The following is a 21,608-nucleotide window of genomic DNA, read 5'->3' as shown; positions in this document are numbered from 1 at the left end:
CTGTTTTTTTTCTTTTTTTTATTTGTGTAACTTTCATCCTCATAGAGAGAGAGAGAGAGAGAGAGAGAGAGAGAGAGAGAGAGAGAAATTATAATTGATTGCAAATTTACATGTTACACCGATATTAAAATAATTTTTAATTCGTACACTGCTATATTATTAATCTTCTAAAAGCCATAAACGCGAAATATTTTATGATTTATTTTCTATAATTTTAAGTAAAAGAATGCGTTTAGAAGAAAACGAGACAGAGATGAACAACATAACAAAATTAATCGTGAGGCACAGTTAAATTTTTTTCTTTAATCTAAAGACCAATAAAAAGAAGGAAGCAAAAGACAAGGAGATTAAAATAAATGATCAGTACAAATAATTAAACACAGCCTTGTACTCTATCCATAATATTGGATTACGTAAACCGTACTTTGATGCAGCTCAACAAGTAATGTTTTTAACAAGCGAATTTGTTTTAAGAAGATACGTATTTCAGATCGGGAATCAGGATTTTGCTTAGTCTTATCAGCTAGCTTCAAAATTACCATGACAGTATTATTTAATCATTTAAAGAACATTTAAATCTTCGAACGTAAGAACTTCCGAATAAGAAATCAAGACTGATAATACGATGTATTATTAAATCTTGTTACCTCGTTACCTTGTATCTTGTTACATTAGCATGTTTTCTCATATGTTGTTAGCGTACAGAAGGACGTATCGATTAAAATAATTAAAAAGCAATTAAATTATCATGGAAATTGCAAGAAATGGGTAGCTATTTTTAGAACATTTGTCAATAAAAGACCGAGGAAAATATTTGTATCGTCTAAGGTAACACATACAAATGACCGAATCTTACAAAATACTGACTGAACAGAAGATTTAATTTACTTTCATATCATAGATCGAATAAAATATTAAACAGTTAGAGCAACCAGTTAATTTGGTTCTGATAAGCCAATTTGACACTACTTAAAATTTATTTAATTTTTCTATAAGTATCTCGACCGAAACACGTTCTATGAACTATCTATCTGTGGGACACAAGCTGTTATAGTTGTTAAGATTTGGTAGGAGATTTGATTGCGGGTCTTTCAATGGGAGCATTATCGTGGACTTCAGACCATCAAAATACACATCAGTTTCGTGTGTACCGCACAATGGACACGCTGCTGCCGTCAGTCCGTACAACTCAGAGCCATCTAGCAATGCTGCGCAATCGACTAACTGTCAATCGATCGGCCCGGATTAAGATAATTTCGTTATCGGCCAGTAGACCAGCCTCGGTATCCGTCAGCCAACGAGGCCGGGTTTCCGATGAACGTTCGATGGCTGACGTAACATTTTATTCGAGCAGGCTAAAAGCACATTGTTCAACGCGAGCCCGCTGTTTCCATGTAAGCGAAATATTTCCGACCACTTAAGCGCGTACGTCTACCAGCCGGACGGCTTTTGCCTTTTTTCTCTGCCGTTCAACAAAAATTTCATTCGTAAAGGATATTTTTGATCGCGAAACAAAATTAAAATAAACGCAAAACGAATGGAAATTTTTCGCAGATCTTTAATCTTCCTGACGTATTTATTTTTTGTGAAAACATCTCATAATATCGCACATGGTTCTTTGCTACGTATTTGGTCTTTTTACATTTCTCGATTGTACGATGTTAAATTATTCGATAAAATAATACCAATTCATAATACTAATTTACGTTGTTTAGTTTGAAACTTCTGGGATTCTAATTTGTTCGACTGTCGCGAATTTCCTATTACGAAGGCAACTAAGTTTCACTCCAGCAAGTCATAAAGGGCGTTATCATAATCACGTTGGTACGATTGGAAATTAGAGTCTGCGGGGATGTTCAATTTTATCGGCATCCATATCAGCGGGAGATCGCGAACAGGGAGCGAGAGAAACGACAGGGAGAGATGCAGAAGGGTAACCGAGAACGTTTGCTACGTCAACCATGCGGAAACTCTGTGGCGAAATTTAGGTCAGCATCATGGAACGAAAACGATCGTCAATTTTTTTGGTTTCTTTGCATTGTCGCTCGAATCTCTTCTCTGATCTATGGAACCCTGTTTTCGCCAACTCGACATCGTCTTCCTCATCGAACTCCGGTGTCCTCGTTAACGGAAAAGAATCATTCTTTAGGGTGAATGATTCGATTTCTCTGGAAGAAATCCTAGATTGATCGCCGAAGACTTTCATATTCTGCTTATATATCCAATATATTATATTATGTAATGTAAAGTATTGTCTATTATCTATTTCTCGTTTTAATTTCCAAACATTGCTTATATAACTTCTTTAATATTAATTACAGATTATATTTTAATCGAAATTTTCAAATTTTCAATTATAGTTTCATTGGTAGATTGTTTAATTTTAAGCGGAACTTGAAATCTGTACTTAGAATTTTTCCTCTATCAACAAGTGTTCTTCCATCGGAGTATTCCTCGTCTTCTTGTAAGTGCTTTTGTAAGTGACGAGCCTTGTTTGTCTAATAAATAGCTGGATTTAACCATACTATACTGATATATTCTTCATCGCGATTGTTAATTTTCCGTACAAATAACACACTGACATGTCGTTACATCAGCATTTTATTACGAGCTGTTATTTTGGCTAAACCTCTAGTTAGCCAAACATGCAACATGCACTTTTATTCGTTCCGCTTTCGGGCATGAAAGACGTATGTATGTATGTATACTGTACTCTCTAATCGCGTAGTAATACATCGACCTGCGGTTTAGCCTTTCCCGGAAACGTCAATATCGGCGGCCAAAGCGTTGAAGCAGATTTATTGACATGCGAGCGCAGTTCACGAGCTCCAGCTTATCAATATGCTATTTCGTTGTCTCGCCTTTCTCACTTGCCACGCATCGCAGCGTGTCTTGCGTAACTTTTCCATGGTAAATTCAATGTTTACCGAGACATTTCGTAATCAAAGAACAAACGTGTATGAATAATTACGCGTTGCCTGCTTTCGAGGAAGTTCATATCGATTGTTTGCGTTCTTTATTAACGTTCTATGAGGACGCATGAAAAAGTTAAGCAAATCGCATCGTATATTACCCTTGTAGTACTCGTAGCTGTTACAATTAGTTCCATTAAACAAGTGACTGACAAACATTCCTTACGTATTTGCTATTGAATTTGAATATCGACTTTTAACAAGTTTGTCATCGATAGCATAGTTTAAGCGGAAATTCTACCGTAGACCTTCGACAAATATTTCCTTTGCATATCGTTAGAGGATAACTACGTATAATGGTACAAAAGAATATTTTGTAAAAGTAAAATTCGCGTTGAGTCGTTCCGTTTTAGCACGCGATAGAACACAGTGGAACGAACACGATAATGGCGAAACAAATTGAGATTGGTAAAGTTTTCTGATATCTTGCTCAAAGTTTCATATGTTTACTTCATATCGAAAAGAATTAAAAGCTCCCCGTGGTCTGCCTTGACAAAGAGGGATGCATATTGGATGAAATTCATTATTAAACGGCTCACGGTGTAGCCTGGATGTGTCACAGTGAATTTCGTCGTATTAAAGAGGACTTTTTCGCCGGCACGTTCGGCAAGCCGGGACCAACCCTCCCCGTAATAACAGTGGTCGTGGCCAAGTCCCACGAGGGCGGTGAATAAGGGCCACACCGTGGACTGACTTCGTAGTAGTTAGATCGCGCAAACTTTTAGTACTCTACTCGCGTAATTTTCGAAGTTATGTCGTCGCACGGCTCGCGTAATTTCCACGGTGTATATTATAAGCCGTTCGTGACCCGACCAGCAATGTTTTTTAATTTTTCTTCTTCCCACTGGCGACTGAACGGAACGAATTTTCCCACGGGAGAATTACGCGATATCGCTATCGGGCGAGGGTGAAACCCGACGAAATCACTATCTGCTCCTTTCTTTAATTCCAACCTATCGCGAGAACGTACGATGTAAATTAATCGCGTATCGCGACGAAATATCTGCCATTCGTCGAAAGAAATATGCGTCTCGATATTTCAACGAAGCGCTACCAATACCAAAGTTGTCCTTATCGAGCCAATAAATATTTTTCTTCACGCTCCGAGTAATAACTTATTTTCGGGAGACGATTAAAGCAAACGAAGTAGATAAGATTATCCTCGATGGAGTGGGGGGAAGGGGGGTAACGGGAGGGCGTGGGGACACTGTCGTGCCGTTCGTTTCGATTCGTGGTTTTTTCTTTTTCTCTTTCCATCTATCCCTCGGCAGTCCTCGGCCACGCAATCGTCGAGGGAATGCAGAGTCTCGCGTCGAGAACGTAGCCTCTGTTCTCTCTCAGCGGGATGCTACACACACGAGAGCGAGAAGTTGCAGAGTGGCCCTTTATTTTCATTTTCGCTGCCTTCCTCGTGGCGCTGTTTCTCCCTATATTTATCTAATAGCAGCACCCCCAGACCGCGGGCTCTTTTCCTACACCGACAACCGGTTCACCGCAGCTGCGTACAGCTCGGGTTGCGCGCACTTTGCGCCTCCATTATACGGGCAGTTTCCTTTCCCGCTCTGCCGTGTCCTCGAAATAATTAAGAGTTCATTAAGGGAAGATTGATTGCGCTGTTTAAACTTGGTCTACGCTACGGTTCAATCCCCTTCCCTCGTTTTCGTTGCTTCTTTCCCCACCCCCCTCTCTCTCTTTCTCTCTCTCTCTCCAACCGTTTCCCTTTCGTTTCTCTCTCTTTTTCTCACTTCGTACCGTCGTACGATCATACGACGTGATGAAATCCATGAATAGAGGGCCGTTGTTTATTAGCTGCCAGATATTTCTTCTCTTCCCTTTTTCGGTCTTTCGTTCTTCCGCCTGGTGCACTTCCTGCCCGCATACCTTTTTTCGATCGTCCTAACGGTTAATGGCTCCGACACAATGACTTCGAGTTTAAACGACGAAGCTTCGCCCGGAGCGACCGGCCATTTGTCAGCCGACAAACCTCACTGACATCGCTTTTTTGGCAGACCGTGCACTAGTACTCACCGAAACTCGTTCGTTCCCTGTGAATTTTGAATTGTTCGTTTTCCTCCTTCGATCCATTGCAAGAGATTCACGAAAAAAATGCTCAAAACAAAATTTTACCAGCAATTCTGACGTTTACGTTGCATAGAACGTGGCGTTACAGATCACGCTGTAAGTTTTTTCCGTCGAAAGAGCTTAAACGTAACGTTACAAAATATACGCACATACGAAAACCGTACCATACAGTACATATGACGACGGGTATATGTATACGCGAGCTTTAGCAGGAACGTTCGTTTATTTCGTTGGAAAAAATACGCATATTTATTTTAACCAAACAATGTGCTGTTTGCTTTAAAACGCAATATTTTTTCTCTCTTTTTATTTTTATTTCCCGTCCCCGATATTTCGCGTATTTTCTCACCAGCTGGGAATTTAATGAAAAGGAATTTTCTACGGCGAAGAGGTCTGTCAGAGACGAGGAAACCCTCTCGTCTGTTTCCACTTTACGGGTAAGACTTGAAACGTCTGGCAAGATCTTCTTAACAATGTGAATAGTCTTGGAATTCTCGATGGTCTTTGTGCGGACGACGTCATTCGCCGTTATGAAAATAACGGCACTAGAAACGTAAAGGTCGCTACTTTCGTAGCTACCGTCGACGGGGAATTATATTGGAAATAGTTTCGAGGCAGCTATGCGGTGCCGGAAACCCTGCAGGGCCATGTCGAAACTTTCCCAGCAATACTGACATAGTTGACAGACTGCGGTATGTCGGCACAATAACAGCATATTATTTATTCAGGTTGATTCGTCGCGCTGGCAGGAAAGTTTCAATGGAAATACGAATAAATAATACGATGGTCGCGCGATGATTCCCAATAAAATGGATTCCCCTCCCTCTCCTGCACCCTGCCCTCTCTCGTTGATTTTTTCGCTACTCTCGATGACACGAAAGCAACGGAAATAACGAAAGAGATTGACAAAACGAAGCTGTTTTCAACATCGGTGGAAAACATTTCACGGGATGCTGATAAATGTAAACGCGTCGGTGACGTTTGCTAAATTGTATAGTAAATAAATATTTCTCGCGAATATTTTGATGCATCGAATACGGATGGACGAAACCGAACGAACACTTTTTTCGCATGAATTATTCATACGATAATACGATAGAAGCCATTTTTAAATCGTTCTCATCCGTGAAAATACATTTATGCCGAATCCTAAACATATGGCTTTATCTCGTCAAAATTCCCACCTTTGGATCAACAAATTCACCAGCTAACGATATTTCCAGATTTTTATTCAATTTTGGTTTTCACAGAGCGCCTCCTTTCGATAACTATACTAGAATCGACCGAGGTGAATATCCACAGCGAGCTATAATCTCGAATACGTAGTTCTGCGACTCATTTGAATAAACACACAAAGTTTACTTTGAAGATTGTCAAGCTCGTTTGTTCGATGGTAAAAACGCTAATTCTAGAAATGGTTAACGATAAAGAAGGCACGGACGGAAATGTGTTTGGGAGAAAGATAAGAACGAATGCGATTAGTCGAAGCTCCAGCTAATCGTATCCGTTGATTCGACGCGATGTTTTCCTTTTCTACCGGCGAGGCTATTACCGGTAACGATCTCGAAGCAAATTTACGACTCATTTGCTAAAAACGACCTGTCTCCGCAGAATCTTTCTACAAATCACGCGCGTGGTAGACTGATTTAAGTGGCAAGGCTCTTCGGCCGATTTGACAATAAGATCGAAGGAGAGATTCGAAAGAAGGATAGTTACCTTCGAAGACCAGCTCCCATTACGGTTATTACTCGTCGTCCAGAGTAACAAGAACCTGGTAGATTGCCTCAAATCACCGACTGCGATCCGCCTAGCAATCAAGCTACCCCGTTTTTCTTCGTCGTGTCGATTCGAGCCTTCGTCTATAACTTAAACCACCTCCCGTTTCTTCCTCTCTTCTCTCTCCTCTCTTCTTCGCTCCGTACCCGAAATCCATTATCGATCGTCACTCGTATAACGAACATTAAATCGATGATTACGCTAACGAGATGTTCATGCGAGACGTTTACGCTCTCCTAATGCTTTAGAATCTGCAAATCGGTTTGCAGTCGCAGGCGGAGGTGAAGGCAGGAAGCAACGGCCTATTTTAAAATTTTAATATTTAATTTGCTAAAATATCGTTTGTAACATCGTTGAAGAAATCAACAGGAACTACTTGCATTCTTCTCGTTCCGAAGCCAACTTCCGCGTAGATTAAAAATAAAGTTTGTTTTTGCTTGGTAACGTGAAATAAACCAGCAACGCTTCCGCCGCCGTAAAATATTATTTTTATGCGAGTGGTTCCTTCTCGGAAACGAGCGAAGTAAATACCGTCGTACGAACTGTAAATTGAAAACCAAGCGGAGCAATTTCAACCAAGTTCCATCCTTCGCGTACGCACAGCCTTTTCACCTATACGCGCGTTCTTCTCTCTCCGGACCACTTTATCTCTGTTTTTTATTTTTTTTACTTTTTTATTTTCTATTTTTTTTTTTTTTTTTTTTTTTGACCTTTCCTAGTTTTTAAACTGTGCTTGAAAGCACGAAAAGCGAGTGCCGTATCGTATTTACACAGGCACTGGCTGCTGACAGTCGAGCGACCGGGGGAAAGAGCAGTAGCCATTGTGCTCCAGTGGGTCACACGTGGAATAGCCATGGCGGCGGATGGAGAACAAACAACTATATGCGAACTTACTCGATTAAGGACGATTGAAACGAACCCGTTTTACCGAGCCTTCTGAGCGTGGTGCGCATTGTGTCCGGTTTTACGTGTCGCACAAACGCCGTAAATCAACGTTCGAGTTACACCGAATGAAGCGTGAGAATAAACTTTGTCGTATTTACCGAATAAATCTAAAAGCGTTCGCCACGTTGCAGAAAAGTCTCGATGATCGTTACCGTGTGTTGATTTCGACGCCAATCTTTCGACTCGCAAAATACAGAAATATTTCTATCCTTTCTTTTTTGGAATCTCTTAGTTACGAAGATCGCGTGAACATCGTTCAAAATTTATTTCGTGAAATATACTCGACATGGAAGTAATAAAAATCGATGGCGCGAGCGAACGCTTCGCAACGTTCCTACATTAAACATCAAGGTCGTTATTCTGCCAAATGATATTTCGAATCATGTGGTTTTGCGTTGAGGTTTTACCTCGAGGCTTTGCAGCTTCAAATCAGACGTAATCAAACCGAATCGGTATTCAGTTGTGCGATCGGGACATCTTACCGGCAATCGGGTTTACGAGCCCTGTACAGACACGATTGACTACGCTGATCAAAGCACGTCTGCGTTTGATAGATGCCAGCCGCGCGGTGCGAGCGTAATTCAATTCGACAGAGTTGGACGTGAGCTGTTCAATGGACATAAACTGTGTGCAAACCTGTGATTAATGTTCTCTCTATTCTTATTGTTGTAACCTTGTCAACCTATAAATAATGTCATTTTCATATTCAAGGGACCTATTCAACCGGGATGTGTACCAGAGATTGGTCGCGTAACAATAGTCAATTGGATCGGTCGGTGTACACAGAACGTGTAAGAAGGTGGTACGGAAAGGTAGAGATACGTGGACGGCATAGGAAAAATGTGCAGGACCATGGTTACAGTGATAAATCACCGTCGATCTTACTCGGGAGATCCTTTCAAAGTTCTTGTTAGCGAAACGTCGCTCTTCTGTGATACCGTGCAAAGGGGTCGTAGAAACGGTTCCAAGAGGTTAGCTATGGCAAAGATTCTATCTCGACAACGAGATGCAGTTCTTCGTACGCAACAAAACATTACAAGATTCAGGTGACGCTACGGTAATCCTACTTGACTAACATGAGCCAAGTGACGTAGCAATGTTTCGCAGCTAGAAGAAAAATTGCAGACAACACAACATGCTGTTGGTTCTCGGTTTTCCTCGGAAAAAGACGCGACCGGTCGACCATACGACCAAGTACTTTCGATAATTAAAGTGCCGTGTTAGTGTTATCCAGTGGCGGCACCCCTCGACGGCTCTAATACCTTGCTTCGATTGTCCTAACAACTTCACCTCTATTTATTCTCGCGAGTTTACCGAAGCCACGACCGAGTGGAAATGCATCGGTCTGGAAACCACGGAATTCGTTTGGAAATTCAACAGCGCGCAACCGATCAAGATTCAACTTTGCAAGAACGTTTCCCCTCGATATAATACTGTTACCGTAATTTTCAAACCGGGCAATCGATAATAGACCGATTGAACTCTTCTTTTGTCGAACGATTAATCGACGAAAGTCAGTTTCTTTATAAGCTGTTCTTTGATCCTGCGTTTAAAATGGTTTCTTGCGTACTTTCAATGGCCTCGTATAACTTAATTAGACTCCGTTCTTTCTTTTAAGATATTCTCGGAAAACAAATGTCCCACGTCGACGAATCTATCCTCAAAAAATATATGTCAACGATAAATGTCTTTCAGAGTGGTTATCGATAGATATAGATTTCCATGTATTTTATACACCTCCAGGTGTAAACGTTCACCGACTAGGATAATTTCTTATGTGACTTCGTGGATTTTGCTTAACGTTATATTAATATAATATTGTAATATTGGTAATATTGGTAGGATCGAAAGCGTTAAAATCGAACTACTAAATATACCTACGTATCTATTAATCGAAAATATGGAAATCTCATAGTAAACGGTATGTGATCGCCATTTATTTGTTTCTTTGACCATGGAGGGTGCAACACCTCGAATAGTAGAAAACAGAATGAATGCGAGCCACTATTCGGTATAACGACATTTTGGAATGGGATAAAAAGTTTTCCAATGAAAACTAGTTGGAAGTTATTACTTGACAAAATTACCGCATCTCGTTGCGGTGCTGGAGTGGTGTGGAATCGGGAGCGAGCGTGTTTCACCGATGAGCAGTAACAGCGGCAACAGCTCCGTCGCTGCAGCCTCCAGGTGTGCCGTTCTAACGTGCCTTTCGAAACTTAACTCGGCGAATTGTGTTATTCAAATTTGCTCCCCTTTCTGGTCGCGCCGCTATTTTTCAACGTGTTTCACGATATCGTTTGATGCAGTGAAACTGTAGCAAGGCGGTACGAAAATCGCTTCCCCTTTTTCCTCTTTCGAATTGCGAAACCTGCTACGAAAACAAACGACTCTTTGCTTCGCATTATTCCGCCTGGCTATTTAAACCGCCGGTAATTGCTCGGGGTGAATGGAAAGAGAGGGATAGAAGGGTGATCAGAAAGGAACGAGGAAGAGGGAGAAAGGAGGCAATTTAACGAAACGCTGGTTTTAAAGAGCGAACGCCAAGGGAAGGGGATGAAATACGGATAGAATCGAAAGAGAAAAAAATTAATTCATTAATAGAATGCGTTCGTCCATTATGCTGCTGATCGTACGAATGGTCGTGAACGTGGGCATGTGGCCGGAGATCGGAGAGAGAGCGTCGTGCCAGTCGCTGTTTACACGCACGCAGACTCCGAACGTTTCATTTTCTCAGGATTAAGTAACCACCGTGGTCGTTACCTACATGCGCGGTCCGCTATTAACGGTTTAATTAGCGTAAGTTTTCATTTGTAGGATTACAACGCAGCAAACTTTTGCTTGGTGGCGGAAGAGTGGAAAGGAAGGCTAGTTGGTGGATGGTAAGAGCGGAGGAAAAAGAGAATCACTGGTTAAGGGGAGGAAAGAGCGAACGATCGTTTTTCACCGCAAACGTGGCTTATTATTGCATTTTCGCGGATTATGTCAAAGCCTCTAGTAATTTGCCACTTACCTTTACCGTGGAAAATCGGAAGAACGTCGTTATTTAACTCGTCGTTCGAAGATTTTAAACATCGGTTCGCAAATAGGCTAATCCTTGTAGAAAGATCAATTTATGCGTTTTAACAGTCGTTTATAATCAATTAGTCGTTTATAATTAATCGTATTTGGAAAGAGAAAATCCACGAAATGAAGGAAGACGTGTTGCTTTCAATCGAGGCACATTTTGTAGCGGTGACGGAGTAAAAAATACAACTATCTCGACGATTTTCCGAGAGTAATGAGTCTCTTATTTTGTTACGTTGCCACTCGTTGCTTCGTCCTAGCTACGTAAAATTTGTTCGGGTAAGACTGTCACGTTCAGTAGGTCCAACAGACGTGCCCGTGACACCAAACTCGAGTGGATTGGTCCACGGGTCAGACACCGGAGAGAAACGAGGTGTAGCAAAAGGAAAAGGTGCCCTGTGTGCTCCCCACTCGAACTATTTATTCCGGCACAAATCGCATTACCAACTTCAACTGCAAAATTGACTTCGTCCAACTTTTACGACGCCTTCGCCTTTACGCCCCTTCGACGCCACCCGCACGGTCAGAACTTCAACTTGTACGAGGGTTTACCAAACTCAGTTTAAGAAGAAGAAGAAGAACTGTTTCAACCGGAGAGAGACGCATCTTGCGGGTCTTTCTCCCTTCCGCTGTCGATATAAAATCGTACGATGCGAGAGCTTCTGCTAGAATGGCAGTTCGGAAGTTCGAACCGTCGGGAATAACGAACGGTATCGCCGTAAATTGTTCTACCTTTCTTTTCCTTTTATTTTTCGATTAATCCTGTACGAGAAATGTGACTGGCATGCGTCTTTGAGGATACAAAGACTCGATGCCGTTGCTGATGAAATTTATATGTCACAAAATTGTGAATTTATTTTACGCACTATGTTATAGAGATCCGAAGTTACTTAGTTAACTACTACTACTATACATATAAATATATCACAAGGACGTAGTTCAAATATCTATAAAACCTAATACATACAGATGCATTCTCTTTAAAAAGTTTTATTTTTACTCGTAGTTTTTGCTTGGGCAAGAACTTTGTAGAAGAACTTCGAAGAAAATGAAGTTCACCATCTTACCTGCCACAAAACCCATTATGTAAACTGTTCTTTTGTGTGTAAAACGCTTAAATTTACAAAAGTTCTTTTAGTTGAAGAAATTTCGCTGAAATGTGATATATGGTATGAAAGTATCTGCTTTAATTAACACTTTAAATAGAATGATCTAGACAGCGATAATATGACACTTGAGTGCCATATTTTTGAAATAGGTCTTTGATGGAATGACATTTCTAAACAGGTTCTAGACAGGTTCTTCGATAATTAGACAGGTTCGATAGGACGAATATGCGACGCAAAAACTGGTAAAAGTCAGTAACTTACTGTGTAATTCAAATTTATAACGGAAAAGATTCGAATCGAAAATATTTATTCTCATAAAAAGATATATTATATCAAAGGACATGTGTACCAAACGCAAATGCAATTTATATTTCTGATGAATGTACATCAAGAATCAATTACATTTTTTCTACATCTCACTGAATGAAAAATTTTTACCACAATTTGTGTAACGTAACGGCAAAGAATCTTTATTGGATATTTAAATCAGTAGAGTGAATTGATAGAGATTGAGAGAGAGGGGGGGGGGAGAGAGAGAGAGAGAGAGCGAAAGAGAAAACTACACTATTTCTACTCTTATGAAATTCTAAAAGTGACTATACTTCTATGAATTCTTCGTGCTCATTAAACCTTTATTGACGATCAACCATTCCGCGATATTCATCTCTACACGCATTTCCTATCATACAATTTTTCTACAACTTTAAATAAAAGATTCTATCAGTAGCAATCTTTATTGGCAAAATTTATGAAGGATTATTGTTTCCTTATTAAGTTCTCGTTTCGTATTGAAGAGTTGTTTTGGACGGACTAATTTCCATAAGTAGCTTTCAGTGTACCCATTACTCTGTGTGCGTATACATATGTATTTGTTCTCGTTCAGTGTTTCTTATTTCTTGTTAACTTCGTAGAAAACGGGCCGTTTCACTTTTAACAAGGAAGTGCGTAATCTGCAATGTTTAATGCATCATTCATATCTCGTTAACTGCGAAATTGAGTAATAGTTTCCTGAATTCTTAATACCACATTGTTAATATTAGGATATACTATTCTTATATTTCATAATTATTATTATAATGCATTATATAACATATTATGCCATATTTTTTCTACAAAGTAAATGCAATTTTTCTATATCGCAAGAACAATTACTAGAAAATTACATCAACAATTGTGCTTGTAATACCACTTGAACATGAAGTATAAATTATGATTCAGAAGTAAGATCTCGGGTATAAAGTCATGTCCATTTGAATGATTGAAACAGGTTTATTTATAGATTAATCTAAAACAAGAATTCCTTCTGGAAATGTATCTTTATGGTACGAATATAACTGATACTCGTTGTACACTTTGCATTAGAATTGAAATTAACCACCCATTTGTCTTCTGGTTCTGCTTAATCGTGACTAGCCGGATGATTTATGATTTCCACTTCTCCTTAGCAAACACAGTTGTGCTGGCCAGATGTGGCGAAGGGTGTAAAGCGATTCAGAGTCGAAATCGAGAAGGGTTGGTGGAAAAAATTAGGTGCTGTCTGCCATGAAAAGCGTGGAGATTATGAGCGTATTGCGTGATTCGTACTTACGTACGTAACAGTTGGAAAACAGTTCTGACGTGCCAAGGTTTTCATTATCCGCGAAACGCAAGATCGACCAATCTTACATTGTCGTTTTTCTTTTTTTTATGTAGTACTTCATGGATATCTATATTAAAGGTTGGTTGAAAGTAAAACGCAATGCTCGGATCGATGATAATAATACATATTATTCGTGATATAAAAATAGTTTGCAGCGTACCCAGTAATTTCGTGAAAATAACACTGTGCAAATACAAATTAAGTGATCCGCTCGCGACACTGATCGATGCAGTGAAACTTAGATATACGATCTAGAAAAGTTTTGCGAAATATCTTTTTTACATTTATTTTAAACGAGTTAATTCAATGAGAGTTGAAATATTTTTCGCGTCTTAAAATTAGATAAAGGCGATTCTCATTTTTACTTTCATCGATTTTAGTATTAGAAACGATTTTAATCCTAAACTTCCTAGGAATTAGAATAAAATTAAAATTAAATTTTTTCCTATTATTTCGTTTCGAGTATCCATATACTTAAATATACGTGTGATTTTAATCTCTCGATTTCAAGTATACCTGCAGTGTATTTACATTTGTTGACATTGCTTTTGTACATTGAGCTGTTGATTAAGAAATTACAACCTAGAACGGTGTTAAAGAAACGAAGGAACTTTTCTTAATCTTGTAGTTTGTGGGTTCGCAATCGATTTGCCGAACGCCAAGATGTATTCGAACACGAACGTTTTTAATAACCTTCGCCACGCTCGCAAATTTACATGAAAATAGTTGAAGCTCTATTTCAGGTGAGCGTGTACCGCTTCCAAATAGCTGATCCAGTTTCGAATCACGCAGTAGCTAATGCGTTCATGACCACATTCGGTGAGCATTCGTTATTGACGTTCCGACGCGCACACTGCCGACGGTTCTGATAGCTCATGTTTGTATTCATTGGGAAATACAGAAAAGCCACGAAAGTAAAGTGCATCGTAGAATCACTATTTTCACAGTAATTAAATCGATTTAGTAAAAACGAGGATTTCCAAAGATCAGCTTATCGATCTGCAGCTCATTGGTTTCTGAATTCCTAACGGAAATGGTCTTAACACTAAACCTGCTGACACTTCGTGTACACCTATTTCTACCGTGTGCGCTCAAAATAACCGGCGATTAAAGAAGTAATAGTTTTTATGATTTAACTTAGATAATGGTTAATTTATAACTAAATGTATATAAAATGAACTTTCATAAAATTTCGTCCATTTTACTTTTGTCTAATATCTATTTTCTATTTAAATCGCCTATTTACTTTTGTTTAATATCACTTTTATTTATATAGAGATATATCTTATTCAACTTCGCTGCATTTTTACAAATTATCTTATTATCAAATGTACATTTGCCGCATACATATTTCCCGCATCTTAAACAAGTTTTCGTAATTTTTTAATCTTTACAATTTTTTACTTGACAAGTTTTTTGTAGAAATGAATCTAAACTTGTTGATAGTTTTATTGCATGGTTTTTCCCGCGATTCCTTATACAAAAGTAATGTACACACCAGGTTTATAATAATTTTGTGAATTCTCTATAAATCGGACTCATATTGTAGATACCATTGCAAATTTATTGGTTCGTAAATGTTGGCTTTTTTCGCTCTTCCTATCAAATCGTATAAATCTCATAATTTCAGCAAAGTCATTCCTGCTCATTGTTTTTGAAAAAAATCCAAGTCTCCAAATTTTATTCCACAAATAAGAAACATCTAAATTCTTTGCCTGATATGCACCTCGGGCATATAGCAGAGCAATAAATGCATCTAGTTTTGTCGCATCTAACTCCCTCTTAATCCCCAATACTCTAAATGCTTCTTCTTCCGTACATTATTATATGATCCCTTATACGGTGGTCAATGATAAGATAAAATCCCGTCTTTACTTGTCCTTTCATCATATGTCGTTTAGCATATCCCTAAAAATATTATAAATTAATGTCCTGCCAGGTTTGCATCTATTTTTTACCAAACTGTCCCATCGGGCCCAGTTTCGATACGTTGGTTCTCTACATCAGTCTCACTCTGTCAACGATAATTCCTTTCCTTTTTGCCCTGGACGTGAACGCTTATTTATAAATAATATTCAACTCTGATTCGTTTGTAAATAGCTTTTCACGTGTTTCAATGCCGTTTTCAGTTGCTGAAGTTCCTTGTTCATCGCATACTGAACAGTCTTCCTTTATGTCCGTTATTTTCTTTTATAATTTTTCTTTTAAAAGTCGTGACATTTTTTAGGGTAAATATTTACCATAGAATAACACCATATACGAAGTACAAAATTATTGTCAAATTTGATATGCTTTACTTTTGCTTTTATAACAACTTTACACAAAACGCTCTGAGATGCTTCCTGCTTGAGTTCTAGAGATAACAAGGTTAAATGTCGACTGGTTGACTAACAAACTGAGATGTATTCTGGTCGAGAAGTCGAGAGCTGTAATCTGAACGATAGCAAGTAAGATAGCAAGTAAGAATATGGTCTGTGACGAGGATATTTATAAGAAAATATTGATGAGTATTGTCCGTTCTCCACCAACGGTTACTCGAGTATGGAGCTAGGGAAAACCCGCTTTTCCCGTGTTTTATCGCAATGAGCGATAACCCTAAGAAACTTCTCGACTTTCAAAATGTTTATAACAATGGACTGTAAAGAATGCCAAGTTTTATGGCGGTTAGGATTATTATAGGCCTGAATTAATATGTCTTGACAGCTGGTGGCCATCTTGATCGAGGGATGGATTATGATTTATGATAAAGTTACGAGCGTAACAGTTGTTATTGTTTGTTATTACTGATTTTGTTTGTCATCTGACCTTGAGATAGCCTTTTCTTTGTACTGATTGCATTTATTTTAAGAGTAACTAAAATATTTTATGGCCGGTCAAATTGACCGCCCGCTGTATTCAAGGCAGAATACAATTTCTCCTTAGAAAAGGAAAAAGTAAACTAAAAGTAAATACCGAAAAATATATTGTATGCATGTTTTAGGAAATGTCAGAAATTATGAAGCGATATGATAACGTTTAAATATGGTTAAATTTATGTAGAAGTTTGAAAGCGGCCAATTTGATTGGCACTGATAGGTTTAGTGTTAAGCAACTTTCGATTCGCTGAATCAACATAGCGTCTTGAAATATTTAATAATTGGATATGCAGAGTATCTTAAAAGAAATATGCAACGTATGATTTAACGTTATGCTTGTTATACTTGTTAGTATTAAAAATGTCTTAAGCGCAAGATCGACTTCTTGATTTTGTACTATAGCAAGTACCTATGCAGAGAGCAACGACCTTGCGCCTACTAATAAGACTGCATATGTAATACCCCTTATTCACTTTCTATTATCTAGTAATATATCCAGATAGTTCAGATCGTAAGCCGCGTTAAACAGTCTCGTAATATTCAGTTCAAGGTTAACCACACCACCAAGTCGTATGAACAGGGAAAGTAACCGGTTCCGATGGTAGTAATGCCACTGTCAAGAATATGTCTGCGCTGCTCTCTGAGGTAGTGTACTTTGGATCGCGAAACCGATCGAAGCCACGAACATTCTAGTCTACGAGTTTCCGAGTGAAGCATACGTTGTTCATATGTCACGACGAAGGCTTCAGTTTCTTGTGTAATTCGTGATGGTTCGATTGTTGAGTTTTATCTTGATTCTTGGGTTCTTGTATTGTGCAACAGGCGGAGAACTAGAAGTTGCTTTTCAATGGAAATATTTGGATTGGACCTGGCCGAATGTTCATTTGACGGGAAGAAATCAAACGCTGGGTAACGCGTTTACCCAGGATGTGGATATCGATAGATATGGTCGTGTGTTCGTAACAAGTCCTCAGTGGTTGGATGGTGTACCGATTAGCTTGTCGTTGGTAACGACTGCCTCTGGTTTCGGTGGTCCTTTACTGATCCCGTATCCTGATTGGACCTGGCACACGCCATACAGTTGTGACAGCATAATATCTGTGTATAGGTTGGCGGTAAATATCATGATAAGTGTAATTGCTGCAAAGGTTTTCAGGTTTACCAGTGAAATCGTATTTTAATAAATTCAGACGAAAATTCTTCGATGAATAACTCTTGGTAGAAGCCTTTACTTCTCTTAAAATTGCCCGTTGAGTTATTGCGTACGCTGAAATAATCAAACAGTTCTTGTTATGATAAATTTATTAATTAAAATAAAATTTATTAAATAATAATAAATTTATAAATTTATTTAAATTTCGTAGAGATATGGGGTGGCATATAAAGATTTCTAAGCAGTTAAATTTAGTAACGTCTACGTTTGAGAATTATATGGAAAATCATAAAATAAATGCATATTAATTTTTGTATGGCATTGTAACTCCATTAAGTGATACGAAATAGAATTTTCTTTTGACGATATTAATGATTACAAGTTTGGTAGGGCGTTAAAAATTTGGCAATTCGTGAGGATAATAGAAAAATTTGTATAAATTACCTATAAACGAACGCGTTTAAAATATTCTACGATTAAAAGTTATGCACGACGTTTAACATAATTCTATAAATATTTCATAATCAGATGATAAATGCAATAAAATGTTTATTTCACATACATAACCGGAGATGTGTCTTTTCCTGCGTAATCTTTCAAATCAAAAAAGATCGTAAAAAAGATCGTACACACGCGTAAATATTAAATGAAAATATGTAGAGGTATATCATTATGTTAATGTAGACGTGAAAATAGTAAACGTGTAGCAAATTTACACGTTGGAATATTCGACTACGGGAATTACTTCCATTTTATTTTATAATTTTATTAATACGATTTTAAGATATGCTTACCATTAGAATTAATCGCAACTCAACGCGTTAAAAGTCGTGGAAGGTTATATTAAAGGTAGCAACGAAATCACTGTACAGATAGACGAATGCAATCGTTTGTGGATTGTGGATACTGGTCGCATCGGAGGAAATACTGTTTGTCCTTCGAAAATATTGATCTTCGATCTTGCGAACGATCAGTTGGTCCATAAATACGTGGTTCCGGATGATCAAGTGCTGTACGGGAAGGCAGCATTAGTTACGCCAATCGTCGATGTCGGAAAAACATGTTTCGATACTTATCTCTACGTGGCGGATGTGGATCAAAATGGCCTACTGATTTATGACTTATATCACGATTATTCATGGCGAGTAAACAACACGCGTGGCAATGCTTTCGGTCCGGATGACGATGCCATGAACATTACGATCGCTGGAGAATCGTTCGATTTAACGGATGGTACTCTCGGAATGTCATTGTCACCAATTGGATTTTTCGACAAAAGGTATCGCTTTTATTATTCATGTTCTAGAACAAGTTTTACAAACATTTAAAGTAATCTCGGAAAATTAATTCTATTAAAACACTATGCAATATATATTCTATTCTCGAGAACAAGGAAAGAACAAGGAAAATAGGAATATACAGATAAATGGAAGTCGATGAAAAATTTTCAACAATTATTTCCGATGCTTGTTTTACATTCAACAGAAATTCGTCACACAGCATACAATTTTCAGGTACCTTTACTTCAATTCGTTGGCCAGCTATCGGCAAAAGTTTACGAATACCTACTCTTTAAAGCAAAGTAAATACAACGAACCAATAGTGTTCGAATCGAATTATAAGAGAGCAAGCCAAGCGGGTGTTCAAGCAACGTCGCGAAGAGGCGTAATATTTTTCCAATTAGTCCAATTAACGGCAGTCGCTTGTTGGAACATTGAGAAACCATTTACACCGGAAAACGTCGTGGTAATTGCTCAAGATGAGGAGACGCTGCAGTACGTGAGTGGCATTAAAGTAATTAGAAACAGACAGGGTGAAGAAGAGTTGTGGTTCAACACAAACAGGTTACAAAAGACGATAAACATGACACTGAAACCTACTGAAACGAATTTCCGTATAATCAGAGGGAAAGTCGATGATATTATCCGAGGGACGAATTGCGAGCCTTCTGGCATAAAACACAGATTTCCGGATACCAACTTCTGGCACCGGATATGAATCGAATAAATTGCATTATCCCAATAAAATTCAATTCACCAGATCCTACCTACGTATCCTTTCGTATGATCGCAAAATCATACGAGCGATAAAGTGTGTTTCTCTTCTGTAATGTAACTTAATCATAAATAGGGAACATATAAGTAAAATGTTTATTCGAAAAAGATAATTTATTTCTCTCACGTGTATACATTATGCGACAGTGATATATTTATATATTCTCTTATACAATTATCGACCAATTAATGCGTATCGTACAGTTTTTTTTTTTTTTTTTTTTAATATAAAATAAACTTTCAGAATCTAACAACTGTCAATTGTTTTGCATAAGCGAGTCAGCTGCTTCTGTTAACTTTTCGATAATGATTACTTTTTTTTCGTCAAAGATCAGGAATGTCTAGACCCCGGGGATTATTCAACTAGCTCGAAGAGAGAGTAAGCCACGAGTGTAGGAGAGGGATTCTGCGAATGACAGTTAGTGTGTAGCAATTTAGTTAACCGTTTCATCGCTGCCTTTTGAGATGTAACGAGGCCTGTCCATGACAGAGCGTCACTAGAAAGCTGAATGTTTCGATAGTATAGTCAGCTGGTCGCGGCACGAGCGCAACGCGACGGAGACAGAGAGGTGTGCGGTGAGTGATACGGCCGCAAGTTTTTCTGGACAAGAAAATCGATACGATGCCTTTTTCTCGGCGGCGCGGCGAATTCAGGAAGTTTTATCAGCCTTTTGGGTATCACAAGCTCGAAGCAGGAGACGGAGGCGCAAAAGGCGGAGGGAGGAGATTGGTTGAGATAAATGCGCATTCACGAGGAATTGTTCGCGTTACTGCCGCGGCACCCTTGGGATACCAATAGGGCGCGCAATGCCGGGAAATTCGTGTCACCTACTTCTCTTTCTACGGCGCAGTTCGGCGTGTGACTAATGGCGGCATATTCATGGCACAGCTTCGCCTCTCTAGCTCCCCTCAACACTACCCGATCCCACACCCCTTGCGAAGCTCTGGCAGTTAACCTCAGACAACCCCTTCGTCGCGATAATATATGGCTGCCCTTAAATTTTCGTTCCCCTTCGATTCCTCCCTTTCCGACCCCGACATCGGCCTACTCCGACACGTATGGTGGAAAACCTGCACCTTCGCTCGCTTTGCCGTTGATAACCGATCTGGCTCGACCCCGAGGCCGTTCCAGAAAGAACGTTCGCATCGAAAGCGTTTGCGAAACTCCTTTTTTTATCTTTCCTCGATTTCGTTAATAAATGACGGTGCAAAACGCCTGACTTATGATAACCTTCGTAAAAACACAATACGCCTCCCGATCTCTTCGTAACATCCCTTTTACGTGTTTTCATAAAGTAGAGGAAATCTATACCGTGGCTCGATAAGTTCATCGCGATATCGAGGTATTATAAAATATCGAGACTCGAGCTAAAAAGAGAGGTATAACGTTGGCATCGAACGATCCATGCAAGAGCACGTTTTCACGATCAAACTCGTTACCTTAAGGGTAAGACGTGGAATTACTTAAGAGGTGATAGGCGTTTGACGGTAAAGTCTCGCCGCGAACGCGTCTACGGTGCACGGAGAAAAGGACTCAAATCGTTTTACGAGGGTAGTTTTAAAACAAGTTTACGAGAGTACCGCGGAATTTCGAAATAAATTTACATCAGTTTTACTACCCCTAATATACATAACTACCAGTGTTTGGCACTGATACTCACGCGTACACTCCAATCACTGTTAGTGTGACCACGACTACCGGTCGCTAGACAGTCTGGGATCGAGTTTCCAGGAAAGAAAAGGATGCCACGCTTTAGAATCTCTTTACGACCAATACGGTGAACTCGTGTACCGTTTATTTCTCGGAAAAAAGAAACGAAGAAACGATCGCGGAAAGCGCGAAAAGAATTTATTCGCACGTAATGCCGGGGAAGTGCTAACCTGTGAACGATCGCATGTTGTTGCATAAAAATTTAATAACGAGCAATTAGAGAATTCACTGAAGTAAGGTCCACTTTCT

General features: G+C 39.1%; 2 protein-coding genes across 5 annotated transcripts in view; both read left to right on the top strand.

Moving 5' to 3' along the window:
- Bru3 (CUGBP Elav-like family member bruno 3) overlaps positions 1-21,608 on the top strand; it is a 570,666-nt gene that overhangs the window by 136,291 nt on the left and 412,767 nt on the right. The gene's annotated exons all lie outside the window — the stretch shown is intronic.
- LOC139990830 (major royal jelly protein 9) lies at positions 17,075-19,747 on the top strand. The gene is made up of 3 exons (XM_072010364.1): positions 17,075-17,556; positions 18,467-18,873; positions 19,109-19,747. The coding sequence occupies exons 1-3, from the start codon at positions 17,209-17,211 to the stop codon at positions 19,590-19,592; spliced, it is 1,239 nt and encodes a 412-aa protein (XP_071866465.1). The 5' UTR covers positions 17,075-17,208; the 3' UTR covers positions 19,593-19,747.

Source organism: Bombus fervidus, chromosome 9 (genome assembly GCF_041682495.2).
Source record: "Bombus fervidus isolate BK054 chromosome 9, iyBomFerv1, whole genome shotgun sequence".
NCBI lineage: Eukaryota > Metazoa > Arthropoda > Insecta > Hymenoptera > Apidae > Bombus > Bombus fervidus.
Note: the sequence above shows the minus strand (reverse complement) of the source record. Positions and strands in the feature narration are given on the sequence as shown.

Excerpts from the sequence above, each read along its gene's own strand:
- LOC139990830 (XM_072010364.1), top strand. The coding sequence starts at position 17,209 with ATGGTTCGATTGTTGAGTTTTATCTTGATTCTTGGGTTCTTGTATTGT. Across the intron at positions 17,557-18,466 it reads TATCTGTGTATAGGTTGGCG|ATAGACGAATGCAATCGTTT; the intron begins GTAAATATCATG and ends ATCACTGTACAG. Across the intron at positions 18,874-19,108 it reads ATTGGATTTTTCGACAAAAG|GTACCTTTACTTCAATTCGT; the intron begins GTATCGCTTTTA and ends TACAATTTTCAG.